General features: G+C 44.3%; 2 protein-coding genes across 2 annotated transcripts; both read right to left on the bottom strand.

Annotated features, from left to right (window-relative positions):
• Positions 1 to 2943: 2943 nt before the first annotated feature.
• Positions 2944 to 6784, bottom strand: LOC115386587 (uncharacterized). Its single transcript, XM_030088970.1, has 2 exons — positions 6663 to 6784; positions 2944 to 5292 (listed from the first exon to the last, which is right to left on the bottom strand). The coding sequence occupies exon 2, from the start codon at positions 5288 to 5290 to the stop codon at positions 3554 to 3556; it is 1737 nt and encodes a 578-aa protein (XP_029944830.1). The 5' UTR covers positions 5291 to 5292; positions 6663 to 6784; the 3' UTR covers positions 2944 to 3553.
• A 3684-nt stretch (positions 6785 to 10468) lies between these two features.
• Positions 10469 to 12656, bottom strand: LOC115386596 (uncharacterized). The gene has a single exon (XM_030088986.1). The coding sequence runs from the start codon at positions 12290 to 12292 to the stop codon at positions 10955 to 10957; it is 1338 nt and encodes a 445-aa protein (XP_029944846.1). The 5' UTR covers positions 12293 to 12656; the 3' UTR covers positions 10469 to 10954.
• Positions 12657 to 25689: the final 13033 nt, after the last annotated feature.

Below are 25689 nucleotides of genomic sequence, written 5' to 3'. Positions count from 1 at the left end.
GACAGCCAAGAAGCAGCTCAGCATTGTTTTCACTGCTGAGTGGCCCTGACGCGCGGACATCTGGTCCTTTTTAAACCACCCGAACTACTCATGGACCGGAGTCTTCCCCAGAGCATCATCCTTGTAGGCTTCCTGCAACAAGGTGAGTGTTTCTGCTGCTGTTTTTTCCCAGCAAAAAGCAGAATTTAATGTTTGCGCGCTGCTCTGGCTTCCCAGTCAATGTCGCCATTTTGGAAAAAATCGCAGAACTCCTCTGCACTCTGTTGCTATAAATAGCGCCTGACAGGCGTCAGTGTAACTCTCGGAGCTCAGATTTCTCACAGATGTGCATGAGGCTTACCTGCAGCACATCTGACGGCCAGAAGTTGGAACTCATTATTATTATTGTTTTCTGACCAAATTCCGGTTTCTTTTGGGTACCCCCTCGTACTACTACTTGTAGTTGTGGTCTAGTGGGGAGCGCAGTCGTCTTACAATCGGGAGGCTGTTGGTTTGACTCCTGTCTCCCACCTATCTGCATATCGCAACTGCCCCCCCCCCCCCCCCCCCCCCCCCCCAGCTATGGGTAAAATAGCACCACTGCCTTGTGGTCATCACAGGAGTGACAAAGGCTAAGGGAGAACCCCCTACAGAAAAATCCGGAGTGGAGCCCCGAAGGCAGTTGGTTCTCACATTGCAGCACCATCCAGCAACTCCTGTGGCCAAACTGGTACCAACTGTAAAGGCCAGTCCCTTCCGTTGGACACTACCAGCGAAGCTGAGAAGAGGGATCTGTCGACTGGGCATCTCAGTTCCTCCATAAACTTCGCCCTGGCTTGTCCATGATCTCTCTCGAGATCGACGGAGTTCGTCCTCATTGTAAAATTGATGGACTGCTGACTATTCGTAACTCTAAATGCCATATGGCTTATATGTTTTTTAAAAGTTCAAACCTAAATATTTGAGATCTGTGTAGTCGAAAAAACCAAATAAAATTTCTGTCCATCCATCCATTTTCGACAGGTCATGGGGGCAGCAGTCTAAGCAGGGACGCCCAGACTTCCTTGTCCCCAGACTCTTCCTCCTTCTCTTCAGGGAGGATTCCATATATCCCACACATGGGATATAAGGAACACACTATTCAACTAGTCCCTGCTTGACCCCATTCCGCACGGTTCGGCCCTGGTACCTTTCCATTACATTTCAGTCCCTCATACCACATACTTGGTCCCTGCTGGTTGCTGCTGAGCTGAGGTTCCAAGCAGGCCGAGCCGGGCCTCACCAGCAGATGCCGTCCACTGATTGGCCAGAGTGTGACATCAGTAGCAGAGCCATGACAGTGACTGTGGTCAGAATGACGCCCACCATTTTAAAAACGTCGTGACAGCAGTCTGGTAATATGCCAAAAAATCGACCTGTCGGAGGAGTGACGAGGTGTGGACATGGAGGCCGAGGAGAGGATTCAGCAGAAGCTACACGGAGCGCACTGCACCGGGACAGTGTAACGGGAAGCCTCCGATGGAACTGGTTTAGCCATCTACAGCTACCACAGGCAAGCAACGAGAGACATTTTTTAATATTACTGGAGCAGCTGGTTGTAAGCTCACAAGGAGCAAACAAAGATAATTTGCGAGTAACTTTCATGGCCTCCTGTGTGTGCAGGCAGGGCTACCTGATGAGCCACAGCGAGCTGATTAGCCATTGATGCTAACTCCTTTCTCCGTTCATTAAGAAAGGACAGAAGTGAAGCAAAACAGGGAACCAGTTCCACATGGTAGGAGCCTGGGGTTAACTGTTTGCACCCATTAGGTCTGGATTGTCTCATTGGATCATTGGATCAGTTGTTTTGATCGATGCCCAGTTAGAAACTAGCGTACTAATAGACACAATGAAATGATGACACATTTTTTTAACAGTCACAAAAATGTTTGTTTCTTTTCGAAGTATGTACAGAACTGTTTACACCTCCCCCAGGACAGGGGGAATGGGTCACACATGCTGGAGACACACACTTCACTCCAGCACCAAGGAGCCCTTGGCTGAAGGAATCATTCTGGCTTGTCTTCTTCCTCAATAGGGCAGCGGTGAAACTGCCCCCACCCCCAACCCACCCCCAGACAATACAGTTTCTATAATTTTAAATACAGGTGGATTTTTAGTGAAACTACATTTTAACTTCTCAGCATTTAGAATTTTGAAGTAAGTGCTATGACAGCTTTCAGAAAATTAGCAGTATTAATTAACTAGAACAGTCGTAATGAACCTAGTTTGTTGTAAAACCAGCTCAAAACTTTCTGAAGTGGTTCAGCGTTTGCCAGTTCTTTGAATCATTGGCAGAAAACTGACAAAAATAACAGTTACAGTCATGTTATATGTAACTAGGCTTATCACACACAGCTCAGTCACTCACATTACTAACACGTTAAATTAGTGAGAAGGGTGAGCCTTCAAACACATGATAAATAATAATGAATAATGTCAGTCTTTGACAGCTGATGATGGTGGAGTTTTGTGCTCATGTGCTAAGTTTGCTCACATCCTGTGCATCTTCTAGAGGCTGAACGCCCCCCCCCCCCCCCCCCCCCCCCCCCCCCCCCCCCCCCCCCCATCCTCAGAACCTAGTGAAGCCCCTGTGAGGTAGCAAGAAGTGTCAGTAACAAAGTAATTGTAATGAGTTTTTAATAAAGGAAAAAGTGATGTGAAGCAACTTAAAGTAACTATCAGTAATGTGTTGTAGTCCCCTGAAGTAACGAGGCAACATGAAGTTATTTAAAGGAATATAAACAAATATATAACAGAATATATAAGTGTATATGACCTGAATTGATCCATCATCTCATGCTTACCACTTCACTGAGAGTGTACTGCCATTTTTAGAACATACCATAACCTCTTCATTTTTCTCGTTTTATTTTTTTGTGTGTTTGCAAGAAACTGATTGGACACACACACATTAGTGATGCTCAATTTTTTTTTTAATGCTTTTATATTTTTTTCAGCTTGTAGAAATGAGGACAGAAGCATAAAGCAGAGAAATGCCCAGCGGTCCGAATGTAAATGCCACTGCAGGAGTCACATGATGACTAAAATGTCATTTTCACAGATAGAACCCTCAATCAAACCAAATCTCGAAACAGATTTTTGTTTTCCTTGAATTTTGAACCATGTTGATGTACAGTGTAAATCATGTCACTGTTCTCCACTGGGTGGTGGTGTGGCAGTTCTTCTTTCTGATTGGGGCAGTGTGTTGTTTGGAGAGACAATCTGACAGCTTTGGATTACATTAGGTCTCAAACTTGCTTCCCCAGATTGGTGCTCTGAAAAAAAAAAAAAACTGATCACAGTGTTTATTGAACTGCTTCTCTGAGTGACTCAACACACCGCCTGCTGGTACAAACGGCTCCTGCAGGACTGGACGGCCTGGTGCAGGATTGTCCCCTTAACTGGCAGAACATCTCTGAGAGATGCACAGAAAAGGGAAAACAGAAGACAAGAAATAAAACCAAAGATCTTTGCAGAGTTAAATGTTAGCTGAAGCGGAGCAGGTCGGAGTGGTGGAGTTGGTGTTTCTGGATCAGAAGCCTTGTTCTGAGAATCTCCTGGTGTCTAGCTCAAAAGATCCGGTCTCTCTCTGAAGCTCTTTTTTGTAGTCTTCCAGATTCTTCTCGCAGTTCTTGCCATAGAATGGATGGCTACACTGACACATGGCCAGGAACAGCTTGGGCACAGGGACACACTGGCCTCTTTGGCTCCCCCCACAGTTCAGCTTGGCGCATGGATCTTTGCTCTCCAGCTCCTCGTCACTTTTGATCAACACCACATACTTTCCATTCTTCACACCGGGAGACTTCTCGCACGAGCCCCTGTAGATATACGGGGTCTGGGGTGAGTACTGTTCAGGATTCACCATCTCTTCATCTACATCCTGGGCATTGTGACTGTCGTGAGCCTTGTGGATGTAGGCGTGCACCGCACTGTAGGTTGAAGGCACTGGTACCTTTACATTGGAGCTGATCTTGACGTCCGTGGCGCACTCATCCAGCTTCTCTCTGACCTTGTAACAGAGGGTCTTCTCGGGAACGCATCCCTGGATGGCCTCTGTGACCCGGCTTGCCTTAGTGTGAGTTCCCTTCACTTGTCGGGCAACGGCTACGCTGACATCTCCTTTTGTCACTATGGTGAATCCCGCCAGGACATGTTTGTTCAGGGTTTCCAGGATCCGATGTTTGGAGTTCTTTGCTATGAAGGCAACCACCATCCAGTCGTACCTGTCGTACGTGTTGTCCAGGAACTTCCGGACGTCCTCTGCAAGCTTTGAGCGATGCTTGATGCTGTTGATCAGGGTTTCCACGTCCTTCTTGACATACTCAATGCTGTCGAATATGCACTTCTTATGGGTCTGGAACATGACCAAGGCTGAGTCGTAGGCAATCTTAGACTCCTCATCCACCCTGGCCTGTGATTCGATCTTCTTCACCTTGTAGTAGAACTGGTTCATCACGATGCCTTTGCAGATCAGCTTGTTGATGAACTCTGTGTACTCTCTCAAGTCCGTCTCATGACATTTGATTTGTTTAGACAGCAGGTCCCCCAGGTTGTAGGTGAAGCTGGCTCCACTGACCGTCAGCAGCCTGTGCAGCTCTCTGATGGCAGGTTCATATTTTTGATAGGAACCCATGAACTCATTTCGATGTCTGTCTCTTTCTGCGTCCGTCTTTGCTTGAAGCAGAGCATTGATCATTGTCTTGTAACTTGCCCAGGCCAAGTTGATGTGTTTCTCGGGCTTGGCGAAGGTGCTGCTGGCCCAGATGTTGTATTTCTGATCTTCATGGTTCCGATCGATCTTTGAATCCAGGTTTTCAAACTCAAACTTAATGGCGTTGATCAGCTGTTTGTCACTGTTCCGTTTGTCGAGCATATTCAGCGGGAGCAGCGCTAAGTTGGCGGAGGCAGCGGTCAGTGTCCCTGAAGGGTCAATCAATCCAAGAAATGGAACAGCATAAGCAAGTGTTGAGAGACCTGTACTCAGGGCGTATCTGCCAATGGACTTTGCGGCCTCTTTGGGTTTGTTTATGTCCTGCCGAGACCATTCAGGCCCCCGGAGCTGCCTGTTGGCAATTGGCAAGGCGGAATCAGGCAGGGAACGAATCAAAGAGCCACGCTGGAGGGTGGAATCAGACCGAGAGTTGGGATTATTGCGGGAACCAACTGAGGAGCCAGCCTGGGAGTAGGGATTATTCCCAGCACCACCAGAATAGGACACCAGGGAGGACAGCATCACCAGCAGGAGCAGTCCGCCGGACGACGCCATGACTGAAGAAACACAATCAGATTAACACATCAGTGGCAATGCAGAAACAACACTGACATCTCTTAAAGACTCAAACAGTGTGAAAACAAAGTTGAGAGGCTAATAGCAATGAAGACAATGAGAAAACAATGTTGACATAAGAGAAAAAAAAAATTAGCTGGTGAGTTGAGAACAGCGCATCAACCTCTGAGGATACTTTCTCGTCATTAATCCTGGGCTGGTAAACCGTTCTTAATTTTTTCCAAAATGATTTACCTAGTTAACATGAAATGAATTAGACAAAAAAAAAACTAGAAGGAGAGAGGTATTTTTTCTTTTTAAGTACATGTACGTAAATCTGTTCCTGAGGTCCTGAAATGTCAGGATGTTTCATGTTACAAATAAATCTGAAATGTTTTACTTAAATTCAGACCGAAAAACACTGAAATCTATTGAAAATACTTTAATAGATTTGATATTTTTCACCTATTATTAACAGCTGATGCATCCAGACTATGTTGAAGAGGTTTGATGATTTCTGCCTTTCATAAGAAGAAGAAAGCTTTTGAAACGTTCCCCTCTTCAGATGTAGCTACATCTGCTGCTATGCAGCTAAAAACATTTTTCAATGTGCTAAGTCAGCTCCTATAAATTAGTCAAAATAGTATCGCGTGGATGCACGGCATAACAGTGGAAGTAGAGTATTCTTATACTTAAAACAGCATAACAAATAACGTAGAAACAACAGAAACAAAGAGGAATAATGTACAAACCAGAACGTTTACAAAGAAAGCAGATGAAAAATGGAGAATCAAAAGTTACAAGGTGGGGAAATGATGTAGAAATCAATGTGGAAATAAGATTCATGAAAAAAAAAGATGAAACCACTATAATAATAATTAAGAAACCAGAGAAGCATTACAGAAACATAAGCGTGAGTAACAGAAACCAAAAAACATACTGTGATAAATGTATGTATGAATAAAGAAACAACTTAATAACAGAACAGGAGTGATAATATCGAGAAGCATGGCAAAGTAGAACTATGAAAAGAATCTAGAAACCAGAAGAACAACTGAGAAACAGAGATAATGCAGCCACACAGGTAATGACGTACAAACAGAGAATAGATAAGAATAGACCAAAATAGAATAAAAGAGAAATGAATAGAGATACCATAACAATCTCAGAGGGAAATGCTTGAAAAAAGCGATGATTGCTAAAATTATTAATTTCAATTCAATTCAATTCAATTCAATTCAATTCAATTCTAAACTGAGTTATAACTGTAATGCCACACAAACAATTTGAAACAAGAGTAAAAAAGAAGAAGACAGAAGAACAACAGAAGAAGAGAAAGATTGTAGCAATAAGTGTAAAATAATGTAGAGACCTGGTGGAGGTGACAAGAATCTCACGAAGTGTCCGAGTGCTCAGAATCAGAGTGTTTTATAGCTAAAGTCAGAGCCCGAGCCCACCCATGGCGGAGCGATGAAGCAACACAACATTTCGAGCTTACACAACATTTCAATGCCAAGCTTGCTTCATCAGATATGGTCCACAAATGCACATCATCTTTGATAGGGAAACATGATGCAGGGGGTTAAACACACACACACACACACACACACACACACACACACACACACACACACACACACACACACACGCAGAGTCTTGTATTTCTATCCTTGTGGGGACCGTCCATTGACTCCCATTCATGTCTAGCCCCTAACCCTGACCCTTACCCTAACCCTAACCCACACCACAACAAAGCCTAACCCTAAAGAAATGTTTTTGCACTTTTACTTTTTTCAGTAACAACAACATGGTCAAGAAAACACTGTTTCTCCTACTTAGGACCGGAAAAAGGTCCCCACAAGGCACGTCGTTCCACGTTTTGCTATCCTTGTGGGGACATTTGGCCCCGACAAGGATAGAAATACAAGAACGCGCACACGCACACACACGTACACACACGCACACACACGTTCCCCTTAACTGTGTTTCTGTGTTGATTGTCCGTTTTGTGTTTTTGTGTTGTGTATTGTGTATTGTCAGACTTCTTTTTCTTTTGCCTGAATTCCTTGCTGATCCCTCTTCAAGGAGCTGTATCATTCAAGCCTGTCAAAGTCATCTCTAGTCAATCATAAGCTAATTAAACACTAACACTGTTATAAGCTCATAAACGTCAGTATTTCATGTTAGGGTCCCCTTAATGTTGGGAGAGACAGATAACAGCAGATCAACGTTGAACATTACATTTAATCAGCCGCCCTGAAACTACAACAACAGATGAAACGGTTTCACCAAGTCTCAAGTCTGCATCTTCTCTCGTTCCTCCATCGACCCTTCTCAAGCCAAGTCTGCCTCAGTTCTTCTCGGTCCTGGGTTTTAAAGGTGCATTAAGGAGTTTGCACGTTTTATGCGAAACAGCGGCCCCTGCAGGCCTTGGGCGTAATGCAGCTTAGTGAAACACTCGTGCCTGTGGCTTGCGTCCATGTACGCGCACGGAACTGCATTAGCAGCCTTGGCACGCAGAAGAGGTGATCGACTCGCAAGAATGGCTTCAACTGAAGTAAGTAAAGTTATATTTGTAACTTTGGGTCAGCCTCCTTCCTCGCTCTTTCAGTAGCGCTCGAGTAACCTTTAAGCTTCTTTTGCCTGGTGGGGTCTGTGCTGGAGTTGTCGCAGTGCTAGAAGTCGGTCTTTTCTTACTTTCTGGAAGATCCATCCTGCTCAGTTGTTGCTCGCTAAGCATCTGGTGGAGTCATGGCGGACAAAACAAAAGCTAAGAAAATCAGGCCAGCGGGAGCGCGCATTACGTCACATCCTCTCAAATTCTCCCCAAGAAATACATATCGCCGGACCGGCACTGCAACTATTCAAGTTACAATTTAGCGCTGTTAGCGGTACTTACAATGAATATGTCAGGTTACATTCTACACATCATTGAATATTTGTAACATATTTATGGTGGAAAATAAGTATTTTTTTTAAAGTTTAAAACTCATTAACGCACCTTCGACCCTCTCTCAGGATGTGCCTTCATGTATAATTTTATTGTCCTTTCTCCAGTTTCTGGCTGACTCCAGCAGCAGGTGGTCTCCCGGGCTCTCCGGGAGGTCGTCCCATATGGTCATCGTCCTTACAGTAACAGCAAAGCAGGATTTTGGATAATAGGGCTCTTAAGGCTCACGTCACACCGCAGTGCATAGGGTGACCATATTTTGAATTAGAAAAAAGAGGACCAGAGGGGATGGGGGGTTGGGGGGTGCTCGGGGGTGCTGCTGCTGCTCGAGACACAAATTCAGGCTTCTCAGAAGTTGATGAACATGCTTCGTTATGCTTCAGTGATGCAAAATTTACTTCTTCAACATTATTATATGAAATGTAAAAACTTGTAACAAAATAATAGCTCTCTTAGACTCTTTACAAATATTAAATAATGTTCTAAATATGAACTCTTCTGTTAGAAAATCCAGCTTCAACAATATATTTCTTAATAACTGTAATAAGATAGAATATAAGAGTCTCACCAAAATACTAACTTAACAATCAGAAAGGACATATACTTTTAATCTTCAATTTGTTCTCTTCATCCTGCTTTTCTTCTACATTGTACTTTTCATCTGGAAAGTTGGAAATTTTTTTTGCAGTTCATCTGAGAAGGTGCATTTTCCGTGCTCCGCTGTCTGAACAGCCCCGTGTGCTCTGCTCTGCTCTGCTCCGTCTGTGTGTGTGTGTGTGTGTGTGTGTGTGTGTGTGTGTGTGTGTGTGTGTGTGTGTGTGTGTGTGTGTGTGTGTGTGTGTTCTCGTATTTCTATCCTTCTTGGGGCCAAATGTCCCCACAAGGATAGCAAAACGTGAAACGACGTGCCTTGTGGGGACCTTTTTCCGGTCCTAAGTAGGAGAAACAGTGTTTTCTTGACCATGTTGTTGTTACTGAAAAAAGTAAAAGTGCAAAAACATTTCTTTAGGGTTAGGCTGTGTTGTGGTGTGGGTTAGGGTTAGGGTAAGGGTCAGGGTTAGGGGCTAGACATGAATGGGAGTCAATGGACGGTCCCCACAAGGATAGAAATACAAGACTGGGCGTGTGTGTGTGTGTGTGTGTGTGTGTGTGTGTGTGTGTGTGCGTGTGTGTATGTGTGTATTGTATTGGAGGATTGGCGGACCACTGCAACGACTGCATCGGCTAGTTATACTGCACTGTCCTGCTTTGCACTTCTTTTCCTCTTCTAACTGCTTAAAAACATAGTTCCGATGTGCTGTGTTGTTCAGTGCATTGATCTTTTAGTGATGGCGCAAATAAATTGGCAATGGCAAAACGGGACTTCCATGCAAAATGTGTGCAGATGAAACAGCAAACGAAGTAAGAAAGTGAACCTTAAAAGATTTTGCATCCCTAAATCCCTCGCCTACTGACACCATTAACTAGATACAGGACAAGCTCAGCTTCAGAGAGTGGAAGTGAGTCATTTAAATCCGTGGTCCAATAAAAGTGTTCATTTGGATTTATTTTGCTGATTTCACAAATTTTTTTTCCCAGGTACTGAGCCTTGGGAACAGGGTCCAGCTTTTCATGGTATAGTCCATTTTCTTGTAATTATCCAATGCAGCGTCTCTCGTGGCATGACGCACAGAAGCTTGAGAAGCCGCTGAAATGGTTGCCGCGGCCCACAATGCACTGCAGTGTCACACAGCCTTTCGAGCCCCACAAACCCCGAAAAAAAACAACCTTATTTTCACACTCTGAAACCCCTCTTTGCAAAGTCCCACATTCAGAGAAGCCCACAGGTCTACTGAAGTATTGCCACTTTTCCACTAGTCCCCTGGTTTTTGCATGTTTCCATTACATTTAAGCTTTCAAGAAAGGAAAAAGATATTTGAAGCAAGTTAAAATAACTCAACGTGATGTGATGTAGTCCAGTCAGGTAACGGAACAACATGAAGTTATTTAACGTTATATAAAGTAACATATAACAGAGTTTATACAGATAGGTGACTTCATGGGTAACTGAATGGATCTGTCATATCACACATAGCTCCTTTCTGAAAGTTTACATTTTAGAAACATGTCATATCCTCTTGATTGTTCTTTAATATTGTGTTTTCAAGAAAATGATTGGACACACACACGCACACACACACCAGTGATGCTCAAAGTTTTATTTAATATTTTTAGAATTTTTCCAGCTTGTGAAAATGAAGGCAGCAGCATAAAGCAGAGGAATAGCCACTGCCACAGTCACACGGATATTTGTTTCCCTTGAATTACAAGCTGTTGATGTACAAATTAAGTCATGTCACTGTTGTCCACCGGGTGGCGATGTGGTGGTTCTCCTTTCTGATTGGTGCAGTGTGCTGTCTGGAGAGACGATCTGCCAGCTGTGGATGACATCAGGACTCAAACTTGCTTCCCCAGACTGGTGCTCTGAAACAAAAACTGATCACAGTGTTTATTGAACTGCTTCTCTGAGTGACTCGACACACCGCCTGCTGGTACAAACGGCTCCTGCGGGACTGGATGGGCTGGTGCAGGGTTGTCTCGTTAACTAGCAGAACATCTGTGAGAGGCACGCAGAAAATGAAAAGCAGAAGCACGAAGTCAAACCAAATATCTTTGCAGAGTTAAATGTGAGCTGAAGCAGAGCAGGAAGGAACAGTGGAGTCGGTGTTCCTGGATCAGAAGCCACGGTTTCGAGATCTCCTGTTGTCCACCATAATATATCCGGTCTCTCTCTGAAGCTCTTTTTTGTAGTCTTCCAGATTCTTCTCGCAGTTCTTGCCGTAGAATGGATGGCGACACTGGCACATGGCCAGGAACAGTGTGTGCATGCGTACACACTGGCCTCTTTGCCTCCCCCCACAATCCAGCTTGGCGCATGGATCTTTGTTCTCCAGCTCCTCGTCACTTTTGATCAACACCACATAGTTTCCGTTCTTCACGCCGGGAGACTTCTCGCATGAGCCCTTGAAGAAGTATGGGATCTGTGGTGAGTACTCATTCACCATCTCCTTATCTACATCCTGGGCGTTGTGACTGTCGTGAGCTTTGTGGATGTAGGCGTGCACCGCACTGTAGGCTGAAGTCACTGGTACCGTGACACCGGATCTGATATAGATGTCCCTGGTACACATACCCAGCTTCTCTCTGACCTTGTAACAGAGGGTCTTCTCGGGAACGCATCCCTTGATGGCCTCTTTGACCGACCTCGCCTTAGTGTGAGTTCCCTTCACTTGTCGGGCAACGGCTACGCTGACACCTCCTTCTGTCACTATGGTGAATCCCGCCAGGACATGTTTGTTCAGGGTTTCCAGGATCCGATGTTTGGAGTTCTTTGCTATGAAGGCAACCACCATCCAGTCGTACCTGTCATACGTGTTGTCTAGGAACTTTTGGACGTCCTCTGCAAGGTTTGAGCGATGCTTGATGCTGTTGATCAGGGTTTCCACGTCCGTCTTGACATACTCAATGCTGTCGAATATACACTTCTCATGGGTCTGGAACATGACCAAGGCTGAGTCGTAGGCAATCTTAGACTCCTCGTCCACCCTGGCCTGTGATTCGATCTTCTTCACCTTGTAGTAGAACTGGTTCATCACGATGCCCTTGCAGATCAGCTTGTTGATGAACTCTGTGTACTCTCTCAAGTCCGTCTCATGACATTTGATTTGTTTAGACAGCAGGTCCCCCAGGTTGTAGGTGAAGCTGGCTCCACTGACCGTCAGCAGCCTGTGCAGCTCTCTGATGGCAGGTTCATATTTTTGATAGGAACCCATGAACTCATTTCGATGTCTGTCTCTTTCTGCCTCCGTCGTTGCTTGTAGCAGAGCATTGATCATTGTCTTGTAACTTGCCCAGGCCAAGTTGATGTGTTTCTCGGGCTTGGCGAAGGTGCTGCTGGCCCAGATGTTGTATTTCTGATCTTCATGGTACCGATCCATCTTTGAATTCAGGTTTTCAAACTCAAACCTGATGGCATTGATCAGCTGTTTGTCACTGTTCCGTTTGTCGAGCATATTCAGTGGGAGCAGCGCTAAGTTGACGGAGGCAGCGATCAGTGTCCCATGAGGTTGAATCACGCCAAGAAATGGAACAGCATAAGCGAGTGTTGAGAGACCTGTACTCAGGACGTACTTGCCAATGGACTTTATGGCCTCTTTGGGTTTGTTTATGTCCTGCCGAGACCATTCAGGCCCCCGGATCTGCCTGTTGGCAATTGGCAAGGCGGAATCAGGCAGGGAACGAATCGAGGAGCGACGCCGGGAGGAGGAGCCACCCCGGGAGTTGGGATTATTCCGAGCACCATTATTCCGGGCACCAACAGAGGAGGACACCAGGGAGGACAACAGCAGCAGCAGGAGCAGTCCGCCGGACGATGCCATGACTAAAGAAACACAATCAGATCAACACATCAGTGGCAATGCAGAAACAACATGAGGGATGTCCCTCTTTAATGTGAAAACAATGTTGACACGAGAGACAAAACTTCACAGAATGACTCGCTCATCCAGCTGCTGAGGACAGCTTTATCAAACCCTGAGGATACTTTATCATCCTTATTCCTGGTCTGGTAAACAGTTCACAATGATTTAACTTGTTGACATTAAAAAAATCAAACTAAAACAACTTATTTCAGACAGATCTGCTGAGCATTTCTGTTAAAGTAAATCTCTTCCTGAGGTCGTGAAATGTCAGAATGTTTCATCTTATAAATAAATCTGAAACATTTCAATTAAATTCAGACTTAAAAACACTGAAGTCATTGTAAACTTTTTTCCAAGAATTTCAATCTCGGAACGATAGTTTTTCTATTCTATTCTATTCTATTCTATTCTATTCTATTCTATTCTATTCTATTCCATTCTATTCTATTCTATTCTATTCTATTCTGAGTAACAACTGGAATACCACACAACCAATTTAGAAACAAGAGTGAAAAAGAAGAAACCAGAAGAACAATGAAGAAACAAAGGTAGAGACCTGGTGGAGGTCGATCTGAGAGAAAGAACAGTTAAAAGGTGGAAACACAATGTAGAAATTAATGGGACAATTTGGAAATAAGATTAATCATTTTGGGAGCAGCAAAGACGACACAGCAACAAGAGGAATGAAGGAACCAGAGGAGCATTACAGAAAGATACAGAAGTGTGAGTAACACTGTGAAAACCAAACAAACAATCGTGAGGAATGCTTCTATAAATAAAGAAACGGCTTAAAAATGTAAAAACAAGACAGGAGTGATAACGTAGAGAAGCATGGCGAAGTAGAACTATGAAAAGAATGTAGAAACCAGGGGTCTGTTTCACCAAGCAGGTTTTAAGAAAACTCTTTGTTCAATAACCCGGAAATGAGGGAAACTCTGAGATTTCCATTACGCAAAGGGAGAGAACTCAAACCAGAGACAGAGGAGTAACTCCAGCCTGTTCCACTAGGAGAGGGAACTTAAACTGTCGCCCAGTTACCGCAGTAACACACTCCGTGACTCTAACCTGGTCGGAAGCAGGTTTTTCTGTCAACCCCGAAGTTTCTCTCTGGCTCCGCCCCCTTTCAGCCATATGGCTGTTCCATTTCCTCATTCTTTCAGTCAGCTGGCGAGTTTTTGTGTAGCTGTCAAAATGTCATGTCCTTTTTTCAGCGATCCTGTAGATGAAGGAGCGGCTTTACTGCAGCGTGACTTGAATATTCATCTGGAGATTATTTACAGACCGCGCAGAGATGTTTTGGCATTTCCGGACAGTTATCTTTTTGAACAGTACCGCTTCACGTCTCAATCCATCCGCTACATTTCACAATCTTTGCCGTCCATAGTTCTGCAACATAACCAACCGTAGTCGCGCACTCACATCCCAGCAGATATTGTGTGTTGCTGCGGTTCTTCGCAAATGGGAGTTTTTTATATAACACTGGAGATGCAGAGCACTCAGGAGTTTAAATCACCACCATCATTACCACCACAGCAAATAAAAGACATGACACACATTTCATTTTGTCTTCTTTATTTCCTACTTAAAATAAATAAATAAATAAAAATAAAGGGTTTAGTTCATGTTCAAATAGTGAACATAATTCACCTGTGACCATGAACCCACCTGCAACTTCTGCTCCAGTATCTCGATTTCCAATTTCGTCTTCTTCATCTGGAGGTCCAGATACAGCTGTTCTTTAAAGGATAAGTTTGGTTTAAACAGTTTTCACGTTGTTTATAGAAAGATGTATAACAATATACTCACTCAGAAGGGTTTTCTGATCTGAAAAGTGGTCTGGGAGAAAGTTAGATCCGTAGTCGAGCTGCAGACCTCCATAGACTGTCAGCCAATTGGGCATGCGTGGCGCTGGCTCCCAAAACGGCTTTAATCGTCCAAAAACTCATTATTTTCACCATAATTTCGTCATGGTCCACTCACGCCACTTCTCCACCACAGCTCGGTGTCGCAAAATACATGCTGTTGTAGTTTTACAGATCCTTGAAGTCAATACGTGATCAGGAAGTAAACTGAAATACATTCACCAAGAGACACAGTAGGTGGCGCTGTGCACCAAAGTTGTTGGTCACTAACCACTCCAAAGAAGAAGAAGCAGATCAATGACGTTTAGAATTACTATGCTGTGTTCGAAACCGCATACTGCCTACTACATCCTTCCATACTCATACTATCCATCCTGCATCCTGCTTACTCAGTCCATCAGACAGTATGCAAAGCGTTTACACTACAGCATACTACATAATGCATTGCACTCCTCTCCGAGCCGAAATCGACCTGCTAAAGCTGATTTCACTTTAGCTCTAAACTCTTCAAATGTGTTTTTTAAAATTAGGCAACAAAGTGGTCGTTTAGAGCCCGAGTGTGTCGTTTATTTGTCCAAATACCGGCCGTTTATGATTTTGTTCGGACGAATTCGGCGATATGTGAGAGAGCCGCGGTGAGCGGCTCCAGCACGGAGGTGTCAGAGAAGCAGAGAAACAGGCAGAGAAGCAGAGCACACAGGAACCCCGGACCCGCCACGGGGGCCCCCCGCCCGGCACGGCGCTCTGAACCGTGGCCGTGGCAGTCGGGTCCCCCGACCCGGCGGCCCAGCCTCCAGGCCCGGTCGGGCTTTGATGGCGGGCGACCATGGATCACGCCGCCGGCCGCCCCCGCCACTCCGACCGGCTCCCCGCCGACCCGCTCGGCAGCGGGACCGAGACGCGCTGTCTCACCCAGCGGTCCTACGGAGCGGGCCCGCCCAGGGCGTCGCACCGAGTCGGTTCCGGAGGTCCGGTGGCGAACCCCCGGGCCCCCCGGTGCGGCGCCCCCCCGGGCATCCCAGCGGTGGGCCCGCCGGCGAGCGCAGAGTTTCTCACAGCCTCCGGGGATCGACCCAGATCGCGGGGCCAGCCCCCCCACCACACCCGCCGGCCGCCAGGCGGCGCAAGCTCTGTCTGGCGCAACCGCTGTCCGTCGCGTTGCATCTTGGGCAATTTCAGTATGAGTAGTGAACACACGATGTATACTCAACATTTCTGGCGAATGCAGTATGCATCCGGGAACTTCTTGCATACTCAAAATCGCATACTGCCAGTGTAAACACACTGCATACTCAATAAGTTAGTATGAGTAGTAGGTAAGTATGCGGTTTCGAACACAGCCCAAATGTAATTCTACACGTCATTGAAGCAGATGTTTGCAGTTCAGAGATGTGCTTCTTCTTCTTTGGAGCAGGTGGTGACCAACAACTTTGGTGCACAGCGCCACCTACTGTGTCTCTTGGTGAATGTATTTCAGTTTACTTCCTGATCACGTATTGACTTCAAGGATCTGTAAAACTGCAACAGCATGTATTTTGCGACACCAAGCTGTGGTGGAGAAGTGGCGTGAGCGGACCATGAGGAAATATTGGTGAAAATAATGAGTTTTTGGACGATTAAAGCCGTTTTGGGAGCCGGCGCCACGGATGCCCAATTGGCTGACAGTCGATGGAGGTCTGCAGCTCGACTACGGATCTAACTTTCTCCCAGACCACTTTTCAGATCAGAAAACCCTTCTGAGTGAGTATATTGTTATACATCTTTCTATAAACAACGTGAAAACTGTTTAAACCTAACTTATCCTTTAGGGATTTCTCTATCTTGTTGAAGGAGCTATCCGTGATTCTGCACAATTTCGAGCCCTGACTTCAGTTTGAAATGTTGGCTCCGCCCCCAAGCTCTCTGACTGGTTCCTCACATTGAGAAAACCCTCCCACTCCCCCTTCGCTCTGCTCCCACTCAGCGTGCACGACACTACATGCACATCCTATATGCGTGCACAATCCTCCAGAGGAAACACAGCAGAAGCCACTTCGACTCTTTTTGTTCAAAATAAATGGCCACTTCGTCTCAGGTAAACCATATTTTACCTTGTCACTACATTTTGAATAGAGAAAGTACGTAGCTTGTTGCTCCTTCGGCTTCCATGCTGGTCTGTTTACCGGTGTTGTGCACGCGCTGAAGACGGCCTCGCTCCACCCCGCCCCCACTGCTGCCACGCTGTGACTGGAGGAGAGAGGTTGTCACGCTAAATCCTCAGGCAGCGCTTTGCGGGGCCAGATATTCAAAACACGCTGATCAATGTGTGATTATTTCTTTTTTCACAGAAATGTAGCATGGACTTGCTAATACATGATGTCAAAAGCATTTTTCTCGTCGTGGTTAAAATAAAATCGTGGATAGCGCCTTTAAGTAAGTGGATTTTGTAAATTTCTTTGACTGGTAACTGGGAATACATAGAGGACATTAAATTATACAGCTGCACATGAATTGAATGAAATGAACCTCTGGTGTTTACTGAACATCATTTCACAGTGTTGATCTGTGATGTGGAAGTTGAGGGACCATCCTGCTGCTGACCAGCCATGATCTGTTAAAAAGGATGACAATGTTGAATATTTCAGTGTCGGCTAAATGTCAAGCTCTATGTTCCACAGGAGTATTCAGAATTTTAATGGGAAGAGAACAATCAGTAACATACCTCGATATGACTTTCTGGATCCTCTGTGAAGGCAGCAGGCACGGTTTCATCCTCCTCATCCTGGTAAAATAACATCTTTCAGTATATTTGCGTATATTTTTCCAAACTAACATTTGGCAAAAATACTCTGAGTATTTCCTACTGACAGTTTCAGGTTGGTTGTAGCATGAAGGGGCTCCAGCAGGCAGAGAGAACCTTCACAATCTGGGCCACAAGAAGAAAAGGACATGAAAGACAAAATAAATATTTGTATCAATAACATTTTTAAAATATTATACTCAAATAACAGATAATAATATTAGATTAAATAGGATTAATTATTTAACATAACATGATATAGATGTGTGACATAAAACAACTGCACAGTCCATCAGCCACTTAGTATTTATGCTACTTTACAATGTTAAACACGCTTAAAAAGATGTACCTCAATGAGATTATGCCGAGGTCTTTTGAACAATGTTTTTATATTTCATCTTAAGCTGCTGCGCATCTTCCCCGCGGGATTACAACTAAATGAAATACCTTCATTGGTGACCATTCAAACAGTTTCCTTGTAATAATATTTAATATTCAATAATATTCTGATATAAAGGACTACATTTAAACTTACTCACTGACACGGGCAGCAATTTTCTGCCACGGCATCTCCCTCTCCTTCGCTGCTGCAGCGTGTTGCATTTTTTTCAAAAAATGTGTTCCAGCTTCCATACGTCGCTCTCCACTTCTCTGTTGCCATGGTGACTCATCGAATCGGTGCTCCATTAATGCTGGCTGTTTATAGTTGTCGTGCACGTGCTAAAGTCCAGGTGAAACTACTTCAAGTTGAGTAATCCAACTCAAATCAGCTGTTGTGATAACCGAAAACCCAGCGTTTTCCCTTTCAGAGTAGATCAACACAGAGTTCAGGATTTCTCTCAGAGTTTTTTCAACCTGCTTGGTGAAATAGACCCCAGAGGAACTATTATGAAACAGAAGTAATCATACAGCCACACGGGTAATGACGTACAAACACAGAATAGAATAGAATAGAATCGAATAGAATAGAAATACCTCAATCTAAGAGGAAAATTCTTCAAAACAAATCACGATGCAGTACCAGTGAAACCCCAGATCAAACCTCTTTTTAAAGACTTTCCCCCGAGCGTTGATAAAGTTTTTCTATTCTATTCTATTTCGATTGACATTTAAAATTCCACACAAACAATTTGGAAACAACAGTAATAAAGAAGCAACAGCAGAACAATGAAGAAACAAATGTAGAGACCTGGTGGAGGTGACAAGAATCTGATGAAGTGTCCGAGTGCTCAGAATCAGAGTGTTTTATAGCTAAAGTCAGAGGCCGACCCCACCCATGGTGGAGCGATGACGAAGCCGAAACATCTTCAGTGCGATGAAGCAACACAATCTTTCACAACAATCTTCCTCCTCCGGACACTTCTTCGTCATTTTTGTCTCCCTCACATCCCCAACACATAAGATTAACATCTATGTAAAAAACAAAAGTTGATCACAGAGAATTAAAGGGCATTCTTGTGTAATAGCAGCATGAAATGTCAAGCTTTCTGCATCGAATATGGTCCACAAAAATAGAATCAGTAGAGTGCACGTCATCTTCAGGAGGGAAACATGATGCTTGTAGGTTTAACTCCTACACACACACACACACACACACACACACACACACACACACACACACACACACACACACACACACACACACAGCGATTGTGAACTCTAAAACTCCCAAGTCCTGGTGAAACTGGGCTGGTAGTCATGACACTCTGGAGGAAAACAGTGTTTTTATTGTTTTAATTGTCCGTCTACTCTACTGAGCATGTGCAGAAGAGTTATCTGGTGTTGAATAGCAGCATTTGTGCCTTCTCCAAGCAGACGAGCGGCGAGTTTTTCCAGAAAGAGTCGCTTTCACCCATCCGCACGCTGATGGAGCCTGAACGTTTTCAATAAGTTCCAACTTGGAATCTGTCTCCAAAAAGTTGCGTTTTCAATCGCTCCAAGCACCCCTGCTGTATAAACGGACACCCAAAACGCAACCAAAGCTTTGTGTTTTCACTTGAAGTTGTTGGTGCGTAAATGGGTGCAGGACGAAGAAAACTCAGATTTAAAGACTTTAAGGTGTCTGGACTGACTTGTACTACTGATCAATGTGAGTGCAGCGTGGTTTCAGACATTTGAAGCACACGGAGGTTCGTCGTTTGAGTCTGAAGCAGCACAAACGGAGGACTTTCCTCATCGTGGAGGCGACCGCCGCTCGCCGCAGCATTACCAAAAGAAAACACACAAACGGTTACCATGACAACACCTGAACTGAGCCTCGGTGGCGTTGCACTGGACAAACACTGGAGCAGGGGGGTCCCGAACACCCCGGTGAGGAAACCTGCAGGCGTGTCGTCGTGATGGTTTCAAAACAAAGCAGCTTCGGTCTGATTTCTGTGCTGTGTAGGTTGGGACTTAAAATTGCAGCCTAAATCTCATAAGAACAACAAAGACCAGCCAAACAAACAATAGGAACAAAAAAAATAAAAATAACCCTCTCACTCTTCCCTACTCTATTCGGGGGAGTTGGAGCTCACAGGTCAGTCCCGGCTGGGGGAGAGGTTCAAGCCCGTACAGGCTGCCTGTCCTTGATTCTGACTCCCTCACGCTATTCATCTGACCTCTCTACCCTCCGTCCCTCTCTCTCTCGCTCTCCCTCTCTTTAAAGAACACATCCTAACCAGCCATTATTCTGAGCTTAAACCTTATTCCAAGCCCAACATTATCCTCTATCCTGAACTTGAATTGAATTGAATGAAGCAATGTAAAAAAAGTGTCAACGCATTGTAAATAAAGGTAATTTTCTGTACAGCAAGAAAGTGCTCTAAAGTAATAGATCACTTCATATAAAGTAATATATTAGAGACTATAAAGGTACATGACCTGAATAGATCCATCATCTCACTCGTATCTCTTTTCTGGAAGTTTACTGACATTTTGAAAACATACCCACGATTAATATTTATTTTTTTTGATTTTGTGTTTGCAAGAAAATGATTGGATACACACACACACACACACACACACACACACACACACACACACACACACACACACACTCACACACACCAGTGATGCTCAAAGCTTTATTTAATGCTTTTATAATTTTTCCAGTTTGTCAAAATGAGGACAGAAGCATAAAGCATAGAAATGCGCCTGGAGGTCCTAACATATAGTGCCACTGCAGAGTCACACGTGATGATTAAAATGTCATTTTCACAGAGAGAACCCTGCATACCGACACCCAGCACTGGTCATTGTGAGAGTTTGACTACATGCAGATCGCACACAGAGACACACATTTCGCTTGTGTTCACTTACTACTATTTATACCAGCCTTTCTATGCCCGTGGCCAGAATCAAAAATAATGTAGAAACAGATTTTTGTTTTCCTTGAATTACGAGCCATGCTGATGAGCAATACAAGTCATGTCACTGCTGTCCACCGGGTGGCGATGTGGTGGTTCTCCTTTCTGATTGGTGCAGTGTGCTGTCTGGAGAGACGATCTGCCAGCTGTGGATGACATCAGGATTCAAACTTGGATCCCCAGACTGGTGCTCTGAAACAAAAACTGATCACAGTGTTTATTGAACTGCTTTTCTGAGTGACTCGACACACCGCCTGCTGGTAGAAACGACTCCTGCGGGACTGGATGGGCTGGTGCAGGGTTGTCCCGTTAACTGGCAGAACATCTCTGAGAGGCACGCAGAAAATGAAAAGCAGAAGCACGAAGTCAAACCAAATATCTTTGCAGAGTTAAAGGTGAGCTGAAGCAGAGCAGGAAGGAACAGTGGAGTCATTGTTCCTGGATCAGAAGCCACGGTTTGAAGATCCCCTGTTGTCCAGCATAATAGGTCCGGTCTTTTTCTTAAGCTCTTTTTTGTAGTCTTCCAGATTCTTCTCGCAGTTCTTGCCATAGAATGGATGGCTACACTGACACATGGCCAGGAACAGCTTGGGCACAGGGACACACTGGCCTCTTTGGCTCCCCCCACAGTTCAGCTTGGCACATGGATCTTTGCTCTCCAGCTCCTCGTCACTTTTGATCAACACCACATACTTTCCATTCTTCACGCCGGGAGACTTCTCGCACGAGCCCCTGTAGATATACGGGGTCTGGGGTGAGTACTGTTCAGGATTCACCATCTCTTCATATAAATCCTGCGTGTTGTGACTGTCGTGAGCCTTGTGGATGTAGGCGTGCACGGCACTGTAGGTCGAAGTGATTGGTGCCGTGACACCGGACCTGATAGAGACGTTGATGGTGCACCTGCCCAGCTTCTCTCTGACCTTGTAACAGAGGGTATTTACGGGAACGCATCCCTGGATGGCCTCTGTGACCCTGCTTGCCTTTGTGTGAGTTCCCTTCACTTGTCGGGCAACGGCTACGCTGACATCTCCTTTTGTCACTATGGTGAATCCCGCCAGGACATGTTTGTTCAGGGTTTCCAGGATCCGATGTTTGGAGTTCTTTGCTATGAAGGCAACCACCATCCAGTCGTACCTGTCGTACGTGTTGTCCAGGAACTTCCGGACATCCTCTGCAAGCTTTGAGCGATGCTTGATGCTGTTGATCAGGGTTTCCACGTCCTTCTTGACATACTCAATGCTGTCGAATATGCACTTCTTATGGGTCTGGAACATGACCAAGGCTGAGTCGTAGGCAATCTTAGACTCCTCGTCCACCCTGGCCTGTGATTCGATCTTCTTCACCTTGTAGTAGAACTGGTTCATCACGATGCCCTTGTAGATCAGCTTGTTGATGAACTCTGTGTACTCTCTCAAGTCCGTCTCATGACATTTGATTTGTTTAGACAGCAGGTCCCCCAGGTTGTAGGTGAAGCTGGCTCCACTGACCGTCAGCAGCCTGTGCAGCTCTCTGATGGCAGGTTCATATTTTTGATAGGAACCCATGAACTCATTTCGATGTCTGTCTCTTTCTGCCTCCGTCTTTGCTTGAAGCAGAGCATTGATCATTGTCTTGTAACTTGCCCAGGCCAAGTTGATGTGTTTCTCGGGCTTGGCGAAGGTGCTGCTGGCCCAGATGTTGTATTTCTGATCTTCATGGTACCGATCCATCTTTGAATTCAGGTTTTCAAACTCAAACCTGATGGCATTGATCAGCTGTTTGTCACTGTTCCGTTTGTCGAGCATATTCAGCGGGAGCAGCGCTAAGTTGACGGAGGCAGCGATCAGTGTCCCATGAGGTTGAATCACGCCGAGAAACGGAACAGCATAAGCGAGTGTTGAGAGACCTGTACTCAGGGCGTACTTGCCAATGGACTTTATGGCCTCTTTGGGTTTGTTTATGTCCTGCCGAGACCATTCAGGCCCCCGGATCTGCCTGTTGGAACTAGACAAAGCAGAATCAGGCAGAGAACGAATCGAGGAGCGACGCCGGGAGGAGGAGCCACCCCGGGAGTTGGGATTATTCCGAGGACCATTATTCCGGGCACCAACAGAGGAGGACACCAGGGAGGACAGCAGCAGCAGCAGGAGCAGTCCGCCGGACGACGCCATGACTAAAGAAACACAATCAGATCAACACATCAGTGGCAATGCAGAAACAACATGAGGGATGTCCCTCTTTAATGTGAAAACAATGTTGACACGAGAGACAAAACTTCACAGAATGACTCGCACATCCAGCTGCTGAGGACAGCTTTATCAAACCCTGAGGATAATTTATCATCCTTATTCCTGGTCTGGTAAACAGTTCACAATGATTTAACTTGTTGACATGAAACAAATCAAACTAAAACATACTAGTTTCAGAGAGATCTGCTGAGCATTTCTGTTAAAGTAAATCTCTTCCTGAGGTCCTGAAATGTCAGAATGTTTCATCTTATAAATAAATCTGAAACATTTCAGTTAAATTCAGACTTAAAAACACTGAAGTCATTGTAAACTTTTTTCCAAGAATTTCAGTCTCGGAACGATAGTTTTTCGCTTCTCTTCTCTTCTCTTCTCTTCTCTTCTCTTCTCTTCTCTTCTCTTCTCTTCTCTTCTCTTCTCTTCTCTTCTGTTCTATTCTATTCTATTCTATTCTATTCTGAGTAACAACTGGAATACCACACAACACAACCAATTTAGAAACAAGAGTGAAAAAGAAGAAACCAGAAGAACAATGAAGAAACAAAGGTAGAGACCTGGTGGAGGTGACAAGAACCTGATGAAATGTCCGAGTGCTCAGAATCAGAGTGTTTTATAGGTAAAGTCGGAGGCCGAGCCCTCCCATGGTGGAGCGATGATGAAGCTGAAACGTCTTCAGTGGGATGAAGCAGCACATTTCACAACAATCTTCCTCCTCTGGACTCTTCTTCATCACTCTCGCCTCCCTCTCCAGCTGCCGTTCGACTGAAAATAAATGTTTTAATGATGAAATAAGGTCAGTTCATGAAAAAACATGAATTCACCATCAAAACATTGTTGGCTGAAGTGATGTTTTTAACTCACTGTGGATTCAACATTGAAATATCAACTTTTTTTAGATGTATAATCTTTTAATTTTTTTGTGAAATATATCAGTTGTAAAATAAAGTTAGCTCAACATCCAGACAATCCTGACCAATTTGAAAAAGTTTAGAAACATCAACTCTGAATTAAATGCTTGAGTAATGATAGAAGCACGACGTCTACTGGTGCAGGAGGAATAATCCTTATCCATGTGACAAAAGATGCCAGGCACTTTTTATTTATTTGTTTGTTTTTTTTAAATGCAACATATGTCTCTTTCAACAGACAGTGTATCAAAAATATGTATTTGTATATCAATCTATGGTGAAAGGCAGAAGTTTATAGTCAGCATTGATCAGATTTGCAAAATCCAAACTCAAATTAACATTGATTCATTGTTGAGAAACTTGATGTTGAAACAACGTTGCTACTTCAGCGTTGATTAGAGTTACAACATTTGAACATAATCCAATGATTATCTGACACTGGCACAGTGACTCTGCTTTAAAATGCTAGCTGGGTCATGTAAGAAAAAAAAACACATCTGCAAAAAAAAAAAAGGTAAAAAGGAAGAAAGAAGAAGGTTTTCTTGTGTAATAGCAGAATGAAAAGTCAAGCTTGCTGCATCAGATACGGTCCACAAAACGAGAAGCAGTAGAGTGCACATCATCTTCGAGAGGGAAACATGATGATCTAACACACACACACACACACACACACACACACCAACTGAGCCCTACACACATATATATATATATATATATATATATATATATATATATATATATATATATATATAAGGTAAGGTAAGGTACTTTATTTGTCATTATACAGTGCGCATTGTACAATGAAATTCTTCCTCTGCATTTAACCCATCCTTTGATGCCACTGAAGCATTCCGTAAGGAGCAGTGGGCAGCTGCGGAGAGCGCCTGGGGACCATCTCCAGGTGTGGAGTCATTGTAATGGTCAGAATCACCTGATTGGAGGATTGGAGGATTGACCTACCGTGCATGTTATCGGTTGATGGGGGAAAGCGGAGATATATATCAGTACAGCACATCACAGCAGAGTGTAAAGATGCTGGCAGGCAAGGCAACAATGACTTTAAATTCAACTGCTGAACTGGTTGTTTGGACTGATGAATGCTTTACCTTATGGGCTACAGACTGCCTTGAAATGCAAAAAAACTGAATTAAAAAAAAAATGCAGTTGTGGTTCAGGACTGAGTTTTTCTGGATTTCCAGGGTTCTCAGAGCACGAACATAGTCAGCAAGTTGATCGGAATGGCTAAAAATGGCTAAACGACCATCTCTGTCTTGGTTTTGTTGAGACTAAGAAAGGTAATATCTAGCCAAAAGGTTTCATTCTGTATTAGTTGAACATGACTCTTGTGTTCTTTTATAGAGAATGCGATCAGATTGATCGTTCAGTGAGAAAAATTTGTCAGCAGTTTCTCCTGCAGCTGGAGCTGAAGCTTCCAGACCAGAGCATGGGCTGAAGACAGAATGCCCCACAAGGTGGGGAGCAAGGCAGCAGCAGAGAGCCAGGTCATTTCAGAGCTGTGCCTTTGATCCCCATACAGTTTTCCAGATGTGATGAGAGAATGGCATGGTTCACTGTATCGAAGGCAGCAGTCAGGTTTAAGACTAAAACTTTCACAAATGCTAAAATCATCCAAAAATGATTGTACTTGTTTGAAAGCTGCTCTCTCCAGTACTCTGGATAAAAATGGAAGTTTTAAAATCCGTCTCAAATTGAATCAGACCGAGGCGTCTAGATTTTCTTCTTTAAAAGAGGTTTCACTACGGCATGTTTCAACACAGTTGGAAGATATCCTGAACTGAGTGATGTGTTGAACAGGTTTAAAATACTTTTCCAACAGTGCTGAGGAGATTTTTGAGTAAACAGAC

Source organism: Salarias fasciatus, chromosome 4 (genome assembly GCF_902148845.1).
Source record: "Salarias fasciatus chromosome 4, fSalaFa1.1, whole genome shotgun sequence".
Lineage (NCBI taxonomy): Eukaryota > Metazoa > Chordata > Actinopteri > Blenniiformes > Blenniidae > Salarias > Salarias fasciatus.
This window is presented reverse-complemented; position numbering and strand designations above follow the sequence as displayed.

What these genes read in the sequence shown, in the direction of transcription:
- LOC115386587 (XM_030088970.1), bottom strand. Translation starts at nt 5,290, where the DNA reads ATGGCGTCGTCCGGCGGACTGCTCCTGCTGGTGATGCTGTCCTCCCTG.
- LOC115386596 (XM_030088986.1), bottom strand. Translation starts at nt 12,292, where the DNA reads ATGCTCGACAAACGGAACAGTGACAAACAGCTGATCAATGCCATCAGG.